The sequence below is a fragment of the Achroia grisella genome, unplaced genomic scaffold (genome assembly GCF_030625045.1).
Source record: "Achroia grisella isolate CSIRO2021 unplaced genomic scaffold, CSIRO_AGI_Agris_v1 utg1866, whole genome shotgun sequence".
In the NCBI taxonomy this organism is placed as follows: Eukaryota; Metazoa; Arthropoda; class Insecta; order Lepidoptera; family Pyralidae; genus Achroia; species Achroia grisella.
The window spans coordinates 228,153-247,133 of record NW_026712689.1 but is presented as its reverse complement, the minus strand read 5'-3'; the positions used below and the strand labels follow the sequence as shown (position 1 = coordinate 247,133).

Below are 18,981 nucleotides of genomic sequence, written 5' to 3'. Positions count from 1 at the left end.
CATGAAATTTTGTGAGCGTATTGAGTAGGTCTGAGAATCGGCCAACATCTATTTTTCATCCCACTAAATGTTAGGGGTAGTCCACCCCTAATTTTTTTTTTATTTTAAGACAAAACAACGTTTGCCGGCACAGCTAGTTTTTTATAAAGATTTTTGATAAGAATCTACAACTGAAAAATAAAACTCGCATTATTGGGAGTTTCTACAATATATAATAAAAAACTGTTAATGAGGTATTTGAGAAACTTTTTGACAAAAGTTTAGTCTAAAACAATATAATTAAATGAATAATAATAATAAATAACCCTGGACAATTAACACAGCGCAATCTAGTCCCACGGTAAGCAGAGCTTGTGTTATGGGTACTACACAATTGATATAAATACCTACATTTTTTAAAATACATACATACAGATATAAAACACCCATACAAACAGTGCTACTCATGAATGCAAACATTTGCACCGTGCGAGGAATCGAACCCGCGACAAACAAGGAATGTTAATGTGGTATTGAGAATCTTTTTGATGCAGAAGTTTAGTCTAAAGACTGTTTTAAAATATTGGTCGATAGATACTATATTGATACTAGCTGTCCCGTGAAACGTTGTTTTGTTTTAAAATAAAAAAAAAATTTAGGGGTGGACTACCCCTAACATTTAGGGGGATGAAAAATAGATGTTGGCCGATTCTCATACCTACTCAATACGCTCACAAAATTTCATGAGAATCGGTCAAGCCTCCGAAACGGCTTGACCGATTCTCATGAAAGGAGCAGTATGGGAACGAAAATTGTGACACGAGAATTTTATATATAAGATATTGATAGATGTATATCTTTCGACCAATATTTTTATTATATATATCACGTTTAATTTTAATGTACCTACGAGTACTTGTAGCGTATTTCTACATCTTCACATACGTATCTTATATACTATGTACACAGCAACATAACTACCATTTGATGTAAATTCATGTATGGGGCACTCCTATTTAAGAAAGTTTCAAGTACTTTCTTTGATTTAACACATTAGCTACCTTTAAACATACGCTACATCACGCACGAATCGACTTTCACGCTGGAAAGAGCGAGCATGTAAATGTTAAACAAAGAACGAGAAGACGCGTGTGCAAACAGTGAGCGCACTGAGTGAAATCGTAATTAATTACAAAAAGGCGCTAAAACACGAACAATCAATCACAATCAATCACAAACAATCTGACAGTAGATTTGACATATCATAAGAGTCTGTAATAGACCTACATGAGTAAAGATATTTAGAATAGAAATAGACGAGCGCGCAAACAGTGAGTGCATTCCCGCGTATTTCTATTGTGCATGTTTTAGCGCCTTTTTGTAATTAATTATGATTACAAAATGGCGGACATCGGACTATAGACCAAAGACAATTATAGAGTTATTGATAAATTATAAATCTTAAGCCTGTTTTTGGTGAATAAATATTATGATTGCAAAATGGCCATCTCTTATGTATACCTACAGTTATTGAATAAAATATTAAACTGTCTTTGGAATAAAAATTATAAAAAATATATTTTTTTAAGAAAGTGAAATAGATAACAATCACTCGCGATTACGCGCGCTCCTTTTTTTTCGGACTACTCTAATGCTGTTGGCCGCAGCTGGCCGTTACAGCTTTGCTGGACGATAGGGAGCGAGTGCAGATGACACTCCAAACCAAAGGAAGGACTTATGGAGCGGCTGAAGGTCCACTCCCGACTGACGGACACAATTTTAGTCTGAGGATTAGAATCTCTGCTCAGGTCATCGTAATTTCGATCCTCGTTTGAATTGGACGAGGGATCGAGCGGAGGGGAGTGCGCTCCTGGGGGGCTAATTACGTAACTTAGTGAAAATGACGTCATCTGTCAGCAACTCGATTATATTGACGCATGGCTGTATAAGCTGAGTCATTTTGCCTTTCCCTGAAACGGGAAAAACCGATCCCAAAAAAAATACCCTGTCAATTAGGATTGTAAAGGAAATATTAACATATCCGTATAATTATATGTAGGGAATGACGTCTCTGATCGCGCGTGAAAGAACGTGTATACAGGTAGCAATTACTTTAGTGCCCCCGGCCCCCTGCGTCAGTGTGGCGTCACTTGCTGGCGTCCTTCTTGTCGGCGACGCCGGGCGCGGCGGGCGGGGCTCCGGTGCGGGCGGTTAGCGCGCGGTGCAGGCGCTGCGCGGGGAGCTCCACCAGCAGCGCCAGCGGCAGCGCCGCCATGTACGACACGAATGCCACGCCGAACCACTCCAGTATCTGGAATCAACCGTTCACATCACACGTACTGTCCTTCCTACTAATCTTATGTTACGTTTACATTCAGCCGCTTCCCCTGCCACTCGCGAATGCAAAAACACGCTGCCACTCGCGCACGAAAAGCGCGAGCAGCGACACTCGTGTTTACACTCTCGGGCTGCTCACTTCCCTGCCCACTCGGGCTGAGTGTAAATTGGGCATAATTACTGATATTATAAACGGATGTTTGTGAGTATGGTTGGATGTACTCTGTCATGCAAAAACTATTGAACGAATTTTGATGAAACTTTACAGTAATATAAGTTATAAATCAGGATAACACATAGACTATAAATTAAAAAGATGTAAATTAAGCGAAATATAATAAGAAATGACGAGTAAGTGTGATGCAAAGTTGCGCAGGTTAGCTAATCTATGTAATATTATGTTATCTGTGGCTAATCTATACATATAAATAAAATTGGAGTGTCTGTTTGTATATATTGAATTAACCGTTTTTTACTACATGCACCACAAATAAATACAGTACATACACCAAAACAACATTTTTTTGTCTGTCTGTCTGTCTGTTGACATTAATCTCTGAAATGGTTGGACCGATTTTGATGGGACTTTTATTGGCAGGTAGCTGATGTAATGAGGAGTAACTTAGGCAAGTTTTATTTTAGAATAAATCTCTAATAAACTTTTTAGATAAATTCCACGCGGACGAAGTCGCGGTTACAGCTAGTTTGTAAATGAGAAAAAACGTCGCCAGCGCCTGACGCGTGTCTATAATATAGATGGTGAGGTGGGAAGGTGATTGTTAGTAATGTGGACTGATGATCTCATTGCTAGCAATGTACCATGTCAGGTCGACCTCCACGCGGTTACCCCTGGAAACCATCGTTATAAATTCTTGGTCAATTTGTCACTATGGGCTAAATGACCTGACCTCAAGCTCATCTTATCATGCTCCACTGGTGCCTCCGTAAACCGGAACGCGGGTGGATCTTTCCATTATCATCCATGAAAAAGAGAATATGGATGGTGTGTGGTGGATGGCAGGTGGTGACTGACCGCGGTCTGCCTGTCGAGCTGTGTGGGCGCGAGGCGGGCGGCCACCAGCGACTTGTTGATGATCATGTGCAGCATGAGGGCGCCGAACGACAGCCGCGCGCACGTCGCCCAGCCGCGCCACGACAGCACCGACCGCACCGGCGCTACACCGAAAAATACAAAAGAAAAAAAGGAAAAATTAAAATATAAATCTTTGAGTATTACATCACACAGAAAAGAAAAAAAAAAGAGAAAATTAAATTATAAATCTCTGAGAACCACACAGAAAGAAATAAAAGATAAAAAAAGGGAAAATTAAAATATAAATCTTTGAGTATTACATCACACAGAAAAGAAAAAAAAGATAAAAAAAGAAAAAAAATTCGTCAAGTGTGACACTGTGTCTTAAGTTAGGTTAAATTTAGTTTAATGGTAAATATCATCAGTACATGGTATAAAACAAAGTCGCTGTCGCTGTCTGTCCGTCCCTATGTATGCTTATATCATCATTACATAGTATAAAATAAATAGTAAGTATGCTTAAATCTTTAAAACTACGCAACGGATTTTGATGCGGTTTTTTAACAGATAGAGTGATTCATGAGAAAGATTTCTATGTATAATACATGTACACTTGAGCGAAGCCGGGGCGAGTAGCCAGTAGAAAAATAAGAGAAAAAAAAAGAAAAATGTTTGTCAAGTGTAAATATCTGTTCTCAAGTTATGTCCCTAACTTAAGTTAGTTTTAAAGTAAGCCATCCTAAAAGACTCTTACTTCAGAGACAAGAACCCTTGAGGGCTCTTGTCCCCGGAATTGACCCCTCTTTGCTCCGGGGACAATTTCTTAAAACAAAAATATTTTAATAAGAAAACTTATATTATGACGACCTCGGTGGTCTAGCGGTCTAGTACACCGCTTTACGACCGATGGTCGCGGGTTCCATCTCCGCACGGCACAAACATTTGTATTCATGAGTATGATTGTTTGTATCGGTCTGAATGTGTTCTATGTATAATAGGTATGTATTTACGAAAAAAATGTATTTGTATCAGTTGTCTAGTACCCTTAATAAAATTTAGTTAGTTTAACTTGGGTCTAGATGGCGCTGTGTGAATTGTCCTGTGATGATTATTATTATGGTGTTTTCTATAATATGTATGGAATTACGAAAAAAAATTCTATGTATTTGTATCCGCGCCACCCACCCCGTTGTCGCCGGCGTACCCTTACACCACCGGAACACCTGCGCACCGCACCGCTCTTACACTCGTATTTATAAACGAGTAATTACTTGTTGCTTGATCTGTGTGAAGTAATTACTTGAACATAGATTATTATTATGTTTTATAGACGAGACAGCGCACGCCGTTGATGGCAAATGCATAAAAATTAGCATAAGTGAGTAAGACACGTAATGCTTGGTTCTCTCTGGCAACACTAAACTTTGGCGTTTTGTTACATAAATAGCCGAACGCGAAGTTTGTATTTAATTTATAAAGTCTTACTAGACATATCCATACCTATGTATATTTATACAAAATCCATAACTACAACAAAACTTTTCATACAACTCGCAATTTCAATAAAAATATATACTCTTTTCAACATATATTATCTGCAAGATTGGAGAATTAAAACGCGTGACACAGTATAACTCGGCCGAATTAAAATGTTTCTGTTTGACAAGTTGGCGCTTCGTAATAGTATAGTTGACCCTTCCTGCACCACGCTACACAAATCTTCGATACTCTACGACTACCGCTATTAAAACCATTGAGGTTCGTACACGAGTCGCGTGACTCGCGTCGCACCAGTCGTGCGCTACGCCTCTTCGTACACAAGGCCAGGGGCGGATCGTGAATTTGTGGCACCCTAAACTAGATCTACTTAGGGGCCTACGTAATTAAATTACTGAACTAAAAAATGCAGCGACAAAAAACGAGTGACCAAAAATTCCCCGTTCCTTTCGATAGACGCGTGCTCGCATTGGTTGATTGATCTCCGGATCCAACCTTATGATAGGTTTGTTTTAAAATTCTAGATATTTTTTATATTCTAAATATCGCTTCAGAGAGGACTGTCCCAGGGCATTGCAGCCCAAGGCCCCGAAGATACAAAGCATCCCTCTTTGTATCCTCGGAGCCCTGGTCCGTAACCCAAAAAGCCCTTAGGTAAATCCGCCCCTGCACAAGGCTAGTAAAATCTTTGATACTGATGTTGTATAGTAAGTTAGTATCGAGTCGCGTACGGTCCATACACACGACATCGCATCACAACATGAAAATAGCCTATTCAATCACTAATAGGCATAGCGACTGAACAGATCACACGTTTACAAAATGTTTAATGCTCCGCCATCTTAGATTACGCCGCAACTTATGTAGCGACGATGTCAGCACTTATGTAGCACACGACTGGCGAGGTGCGAGTCGCGGGATCACTCAATGGATATATATGGTCACTCGGAGAGTAAAATTGTAGAGTATCGAAGATATGAGTAGCCGGACGTACGAAAAGAGCAAGGCCCTTGCAATTCCAGTGCCAAAAATAATATACTATTTAGATAGGTAAGTACTCATACTATTATAAATGTAAATGAAACTCTATTTTCTACACTTAGGCTAACATTAGGACCGTTGTTGTTGTAAAACCGAACTCTTCCCAGGGACACAGAAACTTTCTGATCTCTTCATAGTTTACGGATATTTAAACCTTGAAAGGCCACTCCTACGGTCTCCAGAATTACTTGAACAGCCGTTTCAGATTAAGCAACTTTGAAGAAGCTATAATATATACCGTACTGACGACCTCAATGGTCTAGCGGTTTAATACCTTGGACTTGTGGACCCAGGTTCGATTCCTCGAACGATGCAAAGATTTGTATGACGATGAGTGTTGCTATTGCTCTGAATCAATTGTATATTCCGTATGTATTCAAATATTTCTACCTAGTATCCATATTGTAAGCTCTACTTAGCCTGAGCCTAGTATGGACTGCATGAATTGTCCAGGTCGTTGTTATGAGCGTCATAGTGGTACCTTGTAGTCGTTGAGTTGCACTCGGCGGTCGAGGAGCGCATGGTGCAGATGCGCGAGTAGCAGGCCGGCCAGCGCGCCCGGCAGGTTCCCCAGCGGAGACTGGTACAGCAAGTTGAATGACGCATCGCCCTTGTACAGCACGCGGATAGATCTGTGTACACACACTCATATATACTCACAAGTTATAATAGTTGTTGGACGAATTTTAATGCAGTTTTCAGCAATACATAGACTGATTGAAGAGAAGGGTTTATATGTATACATGCATGTCAATGGTATATTGGTATGTATGGAACAAGCCGAGAAAATAAAAGATTTGTAATAAATAAATAGAGTTACTCGGGCCTGTGGAGGACGAACGTGGGCACCAGCCGCCAGGAGTACGCGAGTAGGAAGTTGCCGCCGACGGAGGCCAGCATGAGCGCGCCCAGCGCGTACACCGCGCCCAGCCGCAGCCGCCACAGCGCCAGCGTCAGCACCAGTGACAGTGCGTACAGCTGCATGTCCGCCGCCAGGTACCTGACACACACCCAAACAATCATGCTCGGTATAAAGTTCAAACTTGTGGCGGTGTGGTGGGCCGGGTCGTTGTGCTCCCTCTAATATGGTTGAGTGCAATGATGACTGGCTTATCCGTCATATTTGTGAACGGGTGCTGCTTGGGGGACTGGTCTGTTCAGGTTACGAAGACTGATTAGACTTGTTGCTTTTGCAATAGCATATTCTGGTGGTCACTCTGTTCTCCCAAATTTGAATTTGGGATAACAGAGTGAACTGTGATGAATCAATCTGTATTATTGTAAACATGTACAACATTTATTTGAAAACAATACGAGCTGAGTTTCTTGTCAGTTTTTCTTATCTTGAAATCGTTCCGAACTGACGGTAGATTTGACATATCATAAGAGTCTGTAATAGACCTACATGAATAAAGATATTCGTATTTGAAATTTGAGTTTATTGGGGGATTTGGGCTATTGTCAGGTGCTAAGATTTGTAGCACTGTGACCTGTATAGATCTATTGTGCTCGCCCTTAATCAAACTTCGCTACCTAGGCCCGCAAGGGACAAGAATTGAAGGATATTCTTAGGAGCGATGGTTTTTGTCTCCTCAGGATATAATATATAATATACTTTCCAAAGGAGATATTTCCATTCATGACAGAGCTACAACCTGATAGGACGTGTAGTGGCGTAAAGGAAAGGTTTAAATTTTGGAAGTACTCGGAATTAGCGATTACCTATATTACTAACTAATAATAATTTCATCATCCAATCCAATCTCACCAAGTCTGTATGAGGCACTTGTCGTCGGGGTAGATGAGGTTGTTGAGGTAGAGGAGATGGGTCCACCACTTGTGCCTGCAGACGGCGGCCTCGGAGCCCACCAGCGGCGCCCACATGGGTCCGTCGCCCGCGCGCTCCCACCAGCTCGACGCGAACCACACCACCAGGAAGTAGCTCGGGCTCATTCTGAACAACATATATATTGTTAGAATCTTCTACTTTCCTGCGCCGGACCTCACTAGTATAGCGGCGTTATACCGCCTTGTCGCGCACAAGAGGACTAACAATCCCATTGCTAGCAATGAACCATATCAGGTTGACCTGCACGCAGTTCGCTCTGGAAACCATCATCTTAAATTTCTGGTGAATTTGGCACGATAGACTAACTAACCTAACATGCTCATCATTTTCTCCATTGGTACCCCCCCAGCGTACACCGTTAGCCAGGAGGAGTCCATTTCATTATCATCTATTAAGAAAAATGTATATTCGTTGTCTGTAATGCTGTCCATGTATATGCTTACCATCAGGTAGGCCATCAAATTGTTTGCCGATTAAATAAAAAAATGTACGGAACCTAATGATCCTATTAAACATGGTATGGAAGAATGTGGATATCTTGGGCACGTGCTGGCCCTGCCGCCGCTGTTGCAGCAACTTGTGCGCGAGCAGGAACGAGGACATGACGAAGAACACCTGCACCACTAAAGTGCTGTTGGTCATCAACACCACGTCTCCTGCGCGCCTCATCTGCAATACAACCACACATAGGTGTATTACATATAATAGTGTACTATAAAAAAGAAAACAAGAACATAGAAAAATACTAGACCAGCGTTCTTTTAAAATTAGTTGCAATATCCAAAGGCTCCAATCATCAACATCAGGTCATTCATATAATCGAATACTTTGACAAAAGTAAGAGAGTGATTCAAGAATTGATCATTACAGTGCAATTAGTTGGGAGAGTAGTGACAACTCTATAGATTTCATATTAAGACAATGACGTACAACAATTCATAAGTAAGCAATGTTTCAACTACGATGGATTAAAGCTTAAATTAGGGGACCACCTCTGAATTTAATTCGGGCAATGGTTAGGAGCGAGGGGTCGTGGCTGGCAGTGCTCACTGCGAAATAATTTCTTCGCAGAAGGAGGCGGCGGAGAGGGACCGGGAGTACGATCCTTCCACCCCAAAGATCGCGCCGCCGGAGGACCAGGCGTAGACGTCGGGACGAACCCAACTCCGTCCCGAGTCTACCCCCCACGGGGCCGGGGTGCATGCCTTGAGGGAGGCACCACCCCACAACCAGGCCCCTGGAGGCGCGCGCGTGTACCCACGCGCCTCCACGAGACGGTACGGTGCAAGTCATAGCACCCTAACCAGAGAGAGGGGGCCTGTCCTACAACATCTACAGGACAGGCCAAGCCGCCGAAGTCTAGGTTGAATGCCAAGTGCGAACCCCGGACTTCAGTCCACGGCACCTCAAGGTATACCGTGTGGTTTTTTAGTGGGTACGGGTCCTACACACTACTCGCCATCCCTCTGGCGGGGTGACGGTCTTGTTGGAGATTTATCCAAACGTTAAAAAAAAAAAGAAAGGACCGTGGTGGTCCTTTCCCGTTCCAGTTTCCAGTTCCAAAAACTGACTATAAATAAATGTCATATAGCGGCAGATCTCTTCTTTTTTTCGATCTATTATATTCTGTTGGCCGCAGCCGGTCCTTATAGCGTTACAGAACTATAGGACGCGAGTACAGATGGCACTCCAAACCAGCAGCGGTTGAAGTACAACTCTTGCCTGACGACTTTAGTCTGACAGCACTGCTAGGAGTTCGAACTTTGGCTCAGACCTTCGAAATTTCGATCCCCGTTTGAATTGGACGGGGAATCGATCGGTGTATGTACAATAAACCGTAATATAGGCTGATCTTCCATGACGTGCGTGATGACATGTAATTTTCCCGAAGGTTAAGGACTTAGGCGTCCCAAACTTTTCTCAAGAGCGTTTTATTTAGTCGACCATCAGTGTGAAATGTGGATAGAGGTATCGTTGACAGTGCGCGGTACCTGTTCGAAGCGCCTGGTCTCGACGAGGTAGGAGAGCGTGTTGAGCCAGCAGACGTGCTCGATGATGAAGCACATCATGCCGAGCACCCGCAGCCCGTCCATGGCGGCCAGGTCTGCGCCGCGTGCCGAGGGTGGCGGCGCGTGCAGCGTGCGCCAGCTCCCCGCTAAGGACCACGACACCGCCCACTGCAGCCCTGCACAGTTTTTTAATAATAATAATAATGGAAAACAAAAATATGTTAAATCATATTTACTGAGCAAAGCCACTCATTAAACGATTACTTGAATGACGAGCGTGCATGGCAATAGTTGGTCATGCACGGGATTTTCATTTAATGTTCGACATAGGCACCTATATAAATATACATTGTAAATAAACTGGCTTTAAAAAAAAAATATTCAATTGAGTTTCTTGCCAGTTCTTCTCAATTGATCTATATACTTAATACTAATATAATTAAAATTATAATGTAAAAAAAATTGACATTCATAAGCGGCTAGGTCAATATGTCCTACATGAATAAATGATTTTTGAATTTGAATTTCAATGAATTTAAACTCTTTATTGTGCTATATAGCTTAACTTGGGTCTAGATGGCGCTGTGTGAATTGTCCTGAGATTATTATTATTATAGCTCATTCTGGCGACTCAGTAGGTAGTTAAAAAGTTTCTATTGTTCACGTTCACACACAACGCCGTCGCATACTAATTCAATTAATCAGCTGATTATCCAAGATGGCCGATAAATATTAAGTTTGTTTCGTTTCTAGACAAAACACTAAATTTATTAATTCGTAAAAATGTTTTGTTTATCCCGAAAAACCCGGAATATGTTACATAAAATCCCGAGATTTTCGGGACCGATCCCGGGATCCCGGTTAAATTCGTTGTTGGCCAAATTCTTTAATCACCACACGATATATAGATCGCAATAAACGGTTGCTTAGGCACCATTCACCGTCACGCCCATGACCACACTCGCAGCATTGCACTGTTACTGTAATGCGTAATCAAAGAGCGATGTTTTTTTTATTATTGTGTGTGCAATTGGAAGCAATGGTCGCAGTTACTCGAAGTCGAAAGAACCGTTACTGGAGAAGGGTTACAGTAACGCGGTCAAGTTTATGTCATCAAGCTCACTGGCTTTTTAACAATAATAATAATCTCAGGACAATTGACACAGCGCCATCTAGACCCAAGTTAAGCTAGCTAAAGCTTGTGTTATGGGTACTAGATAACTGATACAAATACATAGATAATTTTTTTTTCGTAAATACTATACATATTATACATAGAAAATACCCAGACCGATACAAACAATCATACTCATGAATACAAATGTTTGTACCGTGCGAGGAATCGAACCCGCGACCATCGATCACCGAGGTCGTCAGTTTGAAGTAGGGTTTTATTTCCCAAAAAGCGCAAAAGCACTGCCTTTACTATTCATAATTTGATTGACAAATCTGTATTATTGTAAACATGTACAACATTCATTTGAAAAGAATACGAGCTGAGTTTTCAGTTCTTCTCATCTCGAAATCATTCCGAACTGACGGTAGATTTGACATTCAAATATCATATTTTGATTCTACCACTCATTCGAATGTTCATCACAAGAAGAATAGCAAGAAACTAATAGATGTTTTTTTTTTTATATAAATAATTACCAAGTACATGAATAAAGATATTTTGAATTTGTATTTGAACTGGAGAGAAAAAGTATTTTAAATCAAAGCATAAAGTTACGCCTATCATACGCTAACGCTCTGTAATCGCATACCAAGAGTAGCGAGCGTCACATTGTAAGATGTAAAGATTGTAAGATGTCTGTAGTTCTGCGACGGTGACCACTTCACCATCGGGACTTTCAGCTTGTTTGTCATGCCAATTACATAAAAAACTGTCATATATATATATATATGTAGGCGAGTGTACGTTGTGCGACATCCGTCTCAAATTGATGATCATTTGTGTAAACACACGTTTCGCAACGCGAATCGTCCGAGTCGGTGCTAATTGTCTGTAAATCCGGCTTCGGAGGCACCAGGGGTCCCCACCCCACCCCACACGAGGGGTCCCCACCCACCAGAAAAAAAAGGTTAACACTTTTTTTTGGGGTTTATGGGTATTGTCAGGTGCTAAAATCTGTAACACTGCGACCGGCCGCTCAGAGATTACAGAGTCGTCTAACGGATACGACTTTAGTCTGAGGGCATCGCTAGTTCGAACTAGAGATGTGTCAACTCGAGTTAACTCGAGTTGAATTCTGCCAACTCGAGTATGAAGAATTCAACTGGTAAATGAATGAATCAAGTGAAAGAGCGAGAGCATGATTCTGTCATCGAACCGACAATGACATGAAATTTTCCGATCATTTCATATCATACAATTTTCACTCGTCACAAATATTTCAGTATTGATTTGAGGTTGTTATCATTTTTTTCGCATATTCATCCGATTATGTTATCATTAAAATGATTATGCATTCTATAAGTCCTTCCGAGGCTTTAAAGTGCCATTTCTACTCGCCCCCTATAGTTCAGTGAAGCTTTCAAGGCTAGCTGCGCCCAAAAACATTAGAATTATTAGAAATAATATAAACAAAAAAAAAAATATTCCAGGTAACTTGAGTCAATTCGAGTTAACTCGAGTTACCTGAATTTCAACTCGAGTTAACTCCAGTCATGTTTATTACGAGTTAGCACATCTCTATCAGAGATTGCATTTCGGGCAGGTCGGGATCAAATGTGCGATGTAACTTTGAACGGACGTACAATTTACGGCAAAATTTTAAATAACTGGCTGGTGATAACATTAAAAATTTAATAATTATTTCAACTCACAATAAACGTATTAATTTTGGGCAAAATGTTTTTAACTATTAACAAATATAAAAATGATAATTTTAAAAGACAAACCATATCAAACTACGCTGTTTCAAGGTTATTTAGTCACATCACTACAGAAACAGTTGATTGGTAAGAAACGCAAAGCATCAGGGACAAGAATTGAAGGATATTCTTAGGAGCGATGGTTTTTATCTCCTCAGAATAGAATGTATACTTTCCAAAGGAGATATTACGTTTATGCACAAGTGGGTTACAACCACATTGGATGTGTGCCAACCTTACAACACTTAATACTGTTTGACATTAGTGGATTATTGTGACATATTGTTATATTGAATTATGGACTGATGCTGGTCAGCCGCGCCCCCGTGGAGGTTGGGGCCTCGGAGCGAACCCCTTTGCCCCGACATCAACTCAGGGGATCACAATCCCCGAGTATCTGGAATGTTGTAAGCCTCCTAAGGCCGGAAAAACTATAATATATATATAAAACTATAGCGTAACTTATGAATTAGATAAAAAAACTTAATGTTTTTTTTTTAATTTATATTATTTTGTTAACTTTAATTTTTTTATTTATATTTATCAACGTTGTAAGAAATAAGTAAAATAAAATAGGGGATGAAAGTTTTTATGGAAATTCGTCATTTTTCAAGCTAGAACCAGAAAACGATTTTTTTTTTGGGTTAGATTATAAAATATTTTTTCTTTATTTGATCAAGGTCACTATTCTACGCGGACGAAGCCGCGGGTACAGCTAGTATATGTATATACATATATGTGTATCTGTATATATATATTTATATACAAGCTACCCACTCCGGCTTCGCAAGGGGGTATATGTATTATACACAACTACCTCTTGAATCACTCTATCTATTAAAAATAACGCTTCAAAATCCGTTGCGTAGTCTTAAAGATTTAAGCATACATAGGGACGAACAGACAGCGACAGCGACTTGTTTTAACTATGTAATGATATATATAGATATATATATGCGGTGTAATATAAACCTTGACATCGATATAACGGCAGATTTGTATGTCGTAATGAGGTTATTGATCCTTACGTAACTCATTGATTACGGCCGCTGACATAACAACCAATACAAAATAGTTACGAATTAGCTCGGCCACACTAAAATAAACACGACCGTACGATATTATTGAATTCACTGATCACATTATTTTATTTATGAAAATTTTATGTATATAAAACTACAATTTATTGAAGATTGTCATCTTAGCAAACATTGCTTCTGTATATATCCTTATTTACTGATTTGTGTACATATTATATATAATTTATAGGTACCTATGTCTGTAATAATACTCTATGATTATACTCTATGATATACGCAAATATTTTTTAAAAATAAAATTATTCTATTTGAAAATAGAACACACGAATCAGAACATCGATATTGTTTTGTTCTTTTTATAAATTTCTATACACTTCTCGAAAATTCCACGGCGTCACCAATAAATATATTTAGTGTACAAAAAGATCCCATCAAAAACATAAATGTGAAATGATAGCCGAGTTTAATATTATGATATATGCCTTGATTGTTGACTTCTACGACAAAAGAGGTGAGATCTAAATGGGTGCCAAGTTCAATGGTCTGTCCTGAAATGTATTTATAACAATATAAAATATCATTTCTTCTTATAACTTAGGATAATATACTGTAGCCTAAGGTCTGACTTGGCTAGTTCTCATATACCAATTATTACTTTCGATTGCTAGTTACTACTAATAATAAAATAGGAACCGACAAGTAACATCTTTAGAACTTGCGAAGGCTACAGTATATTTCGTATATGAAAACTAGTCAAGTCAGATCAACACAATCTCAGGACAATTCACACAGCGCCATCTAGACCCAAGTTAAGGTAGCTAAAGCCTGTGTTATGGGTACTAGATAACTGATACATATACATAGATATATTCTTTTCGTAAATAAATACATGCTATACATAGAAAATACCCAGACCGATACAAACAATCATACTCAGGAATACAAATGTCTGTGCTGTGCGAGGAATCGAACCCGCGACCACCGGAAGTAAGGCAGTGTGCCACCATTAGACCACCGAGGTCGTCAAATCCAGGAACCTTGTTGAAATACATACAAACACTATCCATCCAGAGCCGTAAAAATATATAATCTTTACCTTTCTTGGCGTTATCGGAGAGTGTGACATCCAGCACTGTGCTGATGGCGGTAAGGGCAACAAGCACAGCGATCACCCCTGCGAACGCCCGCTCGTTGTCCGTGAGCGGCGGGTCGGGGCCTCCGGGTCCCTGCCGGCAGTACTCCAGCCGGTACAGCCGCGCTGACATATTGTACTCCGAGATCATGCTCGCGTTGACGCACGATGAAAACCTAATTGGTGATACAATGTTTAATCTTCATAGATAAAGATAGATCAATTCTTTATTCAACAATTATATACACAAATATTATAATGGGTGAAAACTGTGTTGGTACAGTTTATGCTGTAAATAATATAAATGACGTAGTGGAGTAACTTGAAACAGTCATGCTCGCTAGAAAGTTCAAACTTGTGGCGGCGTGGCGGATGTGCACCCTCAAATATGGTTGAGTGGGGGAAAAAAAACATCTATTAAAAAGGGTTTTTGTTAGTAATGTGGACTAATGTCCCCATTACTAGCAATGCACCATGTCAGGTTGACCTCCACGCGGTTCCCCTGGAAACCATCACGTTGAGCTAACGAACATCTGGTGCCTCATGTTCATCTTCATTTCATCTTCAGTTCTCTTTCATTTCGAAATATTTCTGTAATAGACCTACATGAATAAAGATATTTTGAGTTTTGAATATTGAACATGACATAGAAAAAAACATGAATTAATAAAAAAAATGTAGATGATGATTCATTTATTTCCCTTCACTTATATATTCATTCTCTCGTCATTCATGCTCCAATTCATGCATACATCGAACAGTTAACACAGTCGTTCCGTTACAAACCAATCCCACATTGGGCCATCCTACAGTCATGTCTGTCCCCAGATATGTTATCTATGAAACTATATGTTATGACTTCATTCTCATCAGATACACTTAAATAACAACATAAAATACAATATAATATCTTACAATTAAATACAATATCTTACAACTAAGTACAATTGACAATAACAATTTATTTACCAGAAAACTATTCGTGTTAAGATCATAAATTAAGTGTCTAAGATAAATAATAAAATAATAAAATATCTTAGATCTTGTTAAACTCGTTTAACTATGTTATAAATGCAAAGATTTAATCTTATATATAACTAGCTGTCCCGGCAACGTTATTTTGCCTTAAAATAAAAAAAAATTTAGGGTTGGACTATCCCTAACATTTAGGGGGATGAAAAATAGATGTTGGCCGATTCTCAGACCTACTCAATACGCTCACAAAATTTTATGAGAATCAGTCAAGCCGTTTCGGAGGTGTATGGAACGAAAACTGTGACACGAGAATTTTATATATAAGAAATTCTCGTGTCACAATGTTAGTTACAATACTTCTCCGAAACGGTTTGACTGATTTTCATGAAATTTAATATGCACATTCAGTAGGTCTGAGAATCGGCTACTATCTATTTTTCACACCCCTAAGTAACAAAGGTTGTCCAGAAACATTGTATTTTTATTTTAGATGGTTTTTTTTTAATAAAACACATATAACCCTAGAGTTTCTTTCTTCTATCACCAACCCCTATTTTTTTTATAGCGTTATTAATTTATATGGCAAAACAACGTTTGCTGGATCATCTAGTAATGACCATATAATCATGTAATCCTATGACCTATGACCTAACATAAATCTTACAGATTTCCATGATAAATTACTCATAAAATTTATACGATCATAAATTACATTGAGTTTTATATTTCGATACATTACGTACATCTCAACATAGTTACATTGTATGGACGTCATATGAACGTTGTATGTCACAATCGCACTTAACTTTATACAGACTGGAACCAACAAAATGCAATACAAACTGGAGTACATGAGTTGCAATCAATAATAGACGTAATTACGATTAAGTAACTTTTTTTAATGGATGATAATGGAGTGGTGCACCCGCCTGCACTAATGGTTTACCCAGGGCGGCAGTGGAGGATGATAAGATGAGCATGAGGTCAGGTCCAAATAACTAGGAATTAACTACATGGTTTCCAAGGGGAACCGCGTGGTCGACCTAACGTGGTACATTGCTAACAATGGAGACACTGTACCCCATTACTAAATATCCCCTCCCCATCAAATAAGCATTGTTCATTTGCTATTATTATTATATCAGTTATGTGTTATGTTACTTAGACTATTTTTTAATTTTAATAATGTTTTAACTAGCTACTCGCCCCGGCATCGGCAGGTTATACATGTATTATACATATAAACCTTCCTCTTGAATCACTCTATGTATTTAAAAAACCGCTTCAAAATCCGTTGCGTAGTTTTAAAGATTTAACCGTACGTAGGGACGGACAGACAGAATAGCTTTGTTTTAAACTCTGTAGTGATGATATCCTGTATAGGATAAAGTGGCGGAAAAAATAAGGAAATTTGACTCTACCAGAGAGCGAGATAGAGATATTAATAATAATAACTCAATATAATCCAAACAGAGCCATCTAGCCCCAAACTAAACAGAACTTGTTATGGGTACTAGACAGCTGATAGAAATATATAGATATTTATTTATAAATACATGCATATGCATAGAAAACACCAGACCGATACAAACACACACTTATGAATACAGTTGTTTGTATTCTGCGAGGAATTGAACCGCGACCATCGGAAGTATAGCAGTGTGCTGAATCTGATGCGTGCATCTGTTTAACTTAAGGTTGCAAATAGAAACTTAGGGTTTTTTTTTATGTATGATAATGTAATGGTGCACCCGCCCGCGCTAACGGTTTACGCTGGCGGGGCACCAGTGGAGGATGATAAAATGAGCATGAGGTCAGGTCAGTTAGCCCAGCGTGACAAATTCACCAGGAATTTAACACGATGGTTTCCAGGGGGAACCGCGTGGAGGTCGACCTGACATGGTACATTGCTAGCAATGGGGTTATCAATCCACATTACTAACAATCCCCTTCCCCCTAGAAACTTAGGGTTGGAAATCGAACTTGGACACTCGGAGCGGAGGATGTAGGGGCATCCCAAGTTTCCAGGAGGCGAGTGATCCGTGGAGTGTGGGCGTGGAGTGGTCCCCGTGCCCAACTTCGGGGGCTCCTTCACTGCAGACCCGCGGCCGGAGTGCGGTAGAATGCAAATGCCAACCCGCACGAAGGTGAAAGTTGTTTTTAGAGGAACACCGAGGGGTTTTGGGGGGATTTCGTCCGCTCCCCTTCATAAAGGCGGACGTTTCGGTACTGAAACCTCTCCCCTCGTAAAAAAAATAAAAAAAAAACGGTTGGAAATCGAAATCGTTGCATTTCTTACTGCATCCTTATTTTAAACTGACCAAATTCAAATCTTGTTTTTTTTTTTTAAATTCAGGTTGGCAATTTTTTTAACTTACCATGCGTCAAATGCTAGCTGTTCGAGGCTCTCGTTGTGGGAGTGGTGAGCAGCGAGCGGTAGGTGGTTGTGAGTGGTGTCTTGGTGGTGGGGACAGCGGCGACTCACGCACAGCCCTCGGTGCAGTCGTGTGTGGTTGAAATTATCCACCCAGTTAGCTGAGTAGCGCTGCAGAACATATTGGGCTCATTATATAGTACTTAATACATGTAATTATAATAATAATAATCTCAGGATAATTCACACAGCGCCATCTAGACCCAAATTAAGCTAAAGCTTTTGTTATGGCTACTAGACAATTTTTTTTTTCGTAAATACATACATAATATACATAGAAAACACCCAGACCGATACAAACAATCATACTCATGAATACAAATGTTTGTGCCGTGCGAGGAATCGATCCCGCGACCATCGGACGTAAAGCGGTGTGGTAGACCGCTAGACCACCGAGGTCGTCAATATTATTATTATTATTATGTATTTTATATCTCCCTTTTTACGGGGGTAATATATTCAAACACGCGGGCCTTAGCCAAGCATGGATGAGTTATGTGATGAAGATAGAAATTTTCTGACTATTCGGCATGTGTTTAGTATGACAGCTTTTTGTAATAGGTCTATTGTAGAGGAGGGGATTTCCAACGCGTCTAGGTGTTTGATAAGACTTCTTGGTATAATTCATGTGGATGATAGAACTGTGGGTAATATTATAATACTATATTACTATTATTATTAATATTCCCGAACAACTCACAGCGCCATCTAGTTCCAAGCTAAGCAAAGCTTGTGTTATGTGTATTAGATAACTGAAATAAATGCATAGATTCTTTTT

The 18,981-nt window shown here is 39.7% G+C and overlaps 1 protein-coding gene across 1 annotated transcript in view; it reads right to left on the bottom strand.

Annotated features, from left to right (window-relative positions):
• Positions 1–1,584: 1,584 nt before the first annotated feature.
• The window catches only part of LOC131841643 (nose resistant to fluoxetine protein 6-like), a 38,478-nt gene continuing 21,081 nt past the window's right edge, over positions 1,585–18,981 (bottom strand). The window contains exons 3-12 of the mRNA XM_059189968.1: positions 18,148–18,314; positions 14,759–14,970; positions 9,728–9,921; positions 8,233–8,405; positions 7,656–7,841; positions 6,708–6,887; positions 6,369–6,519; positions 4,554–4,572; positions 3,350–3,492; positions 1,585–2,290 (exon numbers count right to left, since the gene is read on the bottom strand). Of these exons, the coding sequence (XP_059045951.1) occupies positions 2,126–2,290; positions 3,350–3,492; positions 4,554–4,572; positions 6,369–6,519; positions 6,708–6,887; positions 7,656–7,841; positions 8,233–8,405; positions 9,728–9,921; positions 14,759–14,970; positions 18,148–18,314 (1,590 nt within the window). The 3' untranslated portion in view covers positions 1,585–2,125. The remainder of the gene's footprint in view (positions 2,291–3,349; positions 3,493–4,553; positions 4,573–6,368; positions 6,520–6,707; positions 6,888–7,655; positions 7,842–8,232; positions 8,406–9,727; positions 9,922–14,758; positions 14,971–18,147; positions 18,315–18,981) is intronic.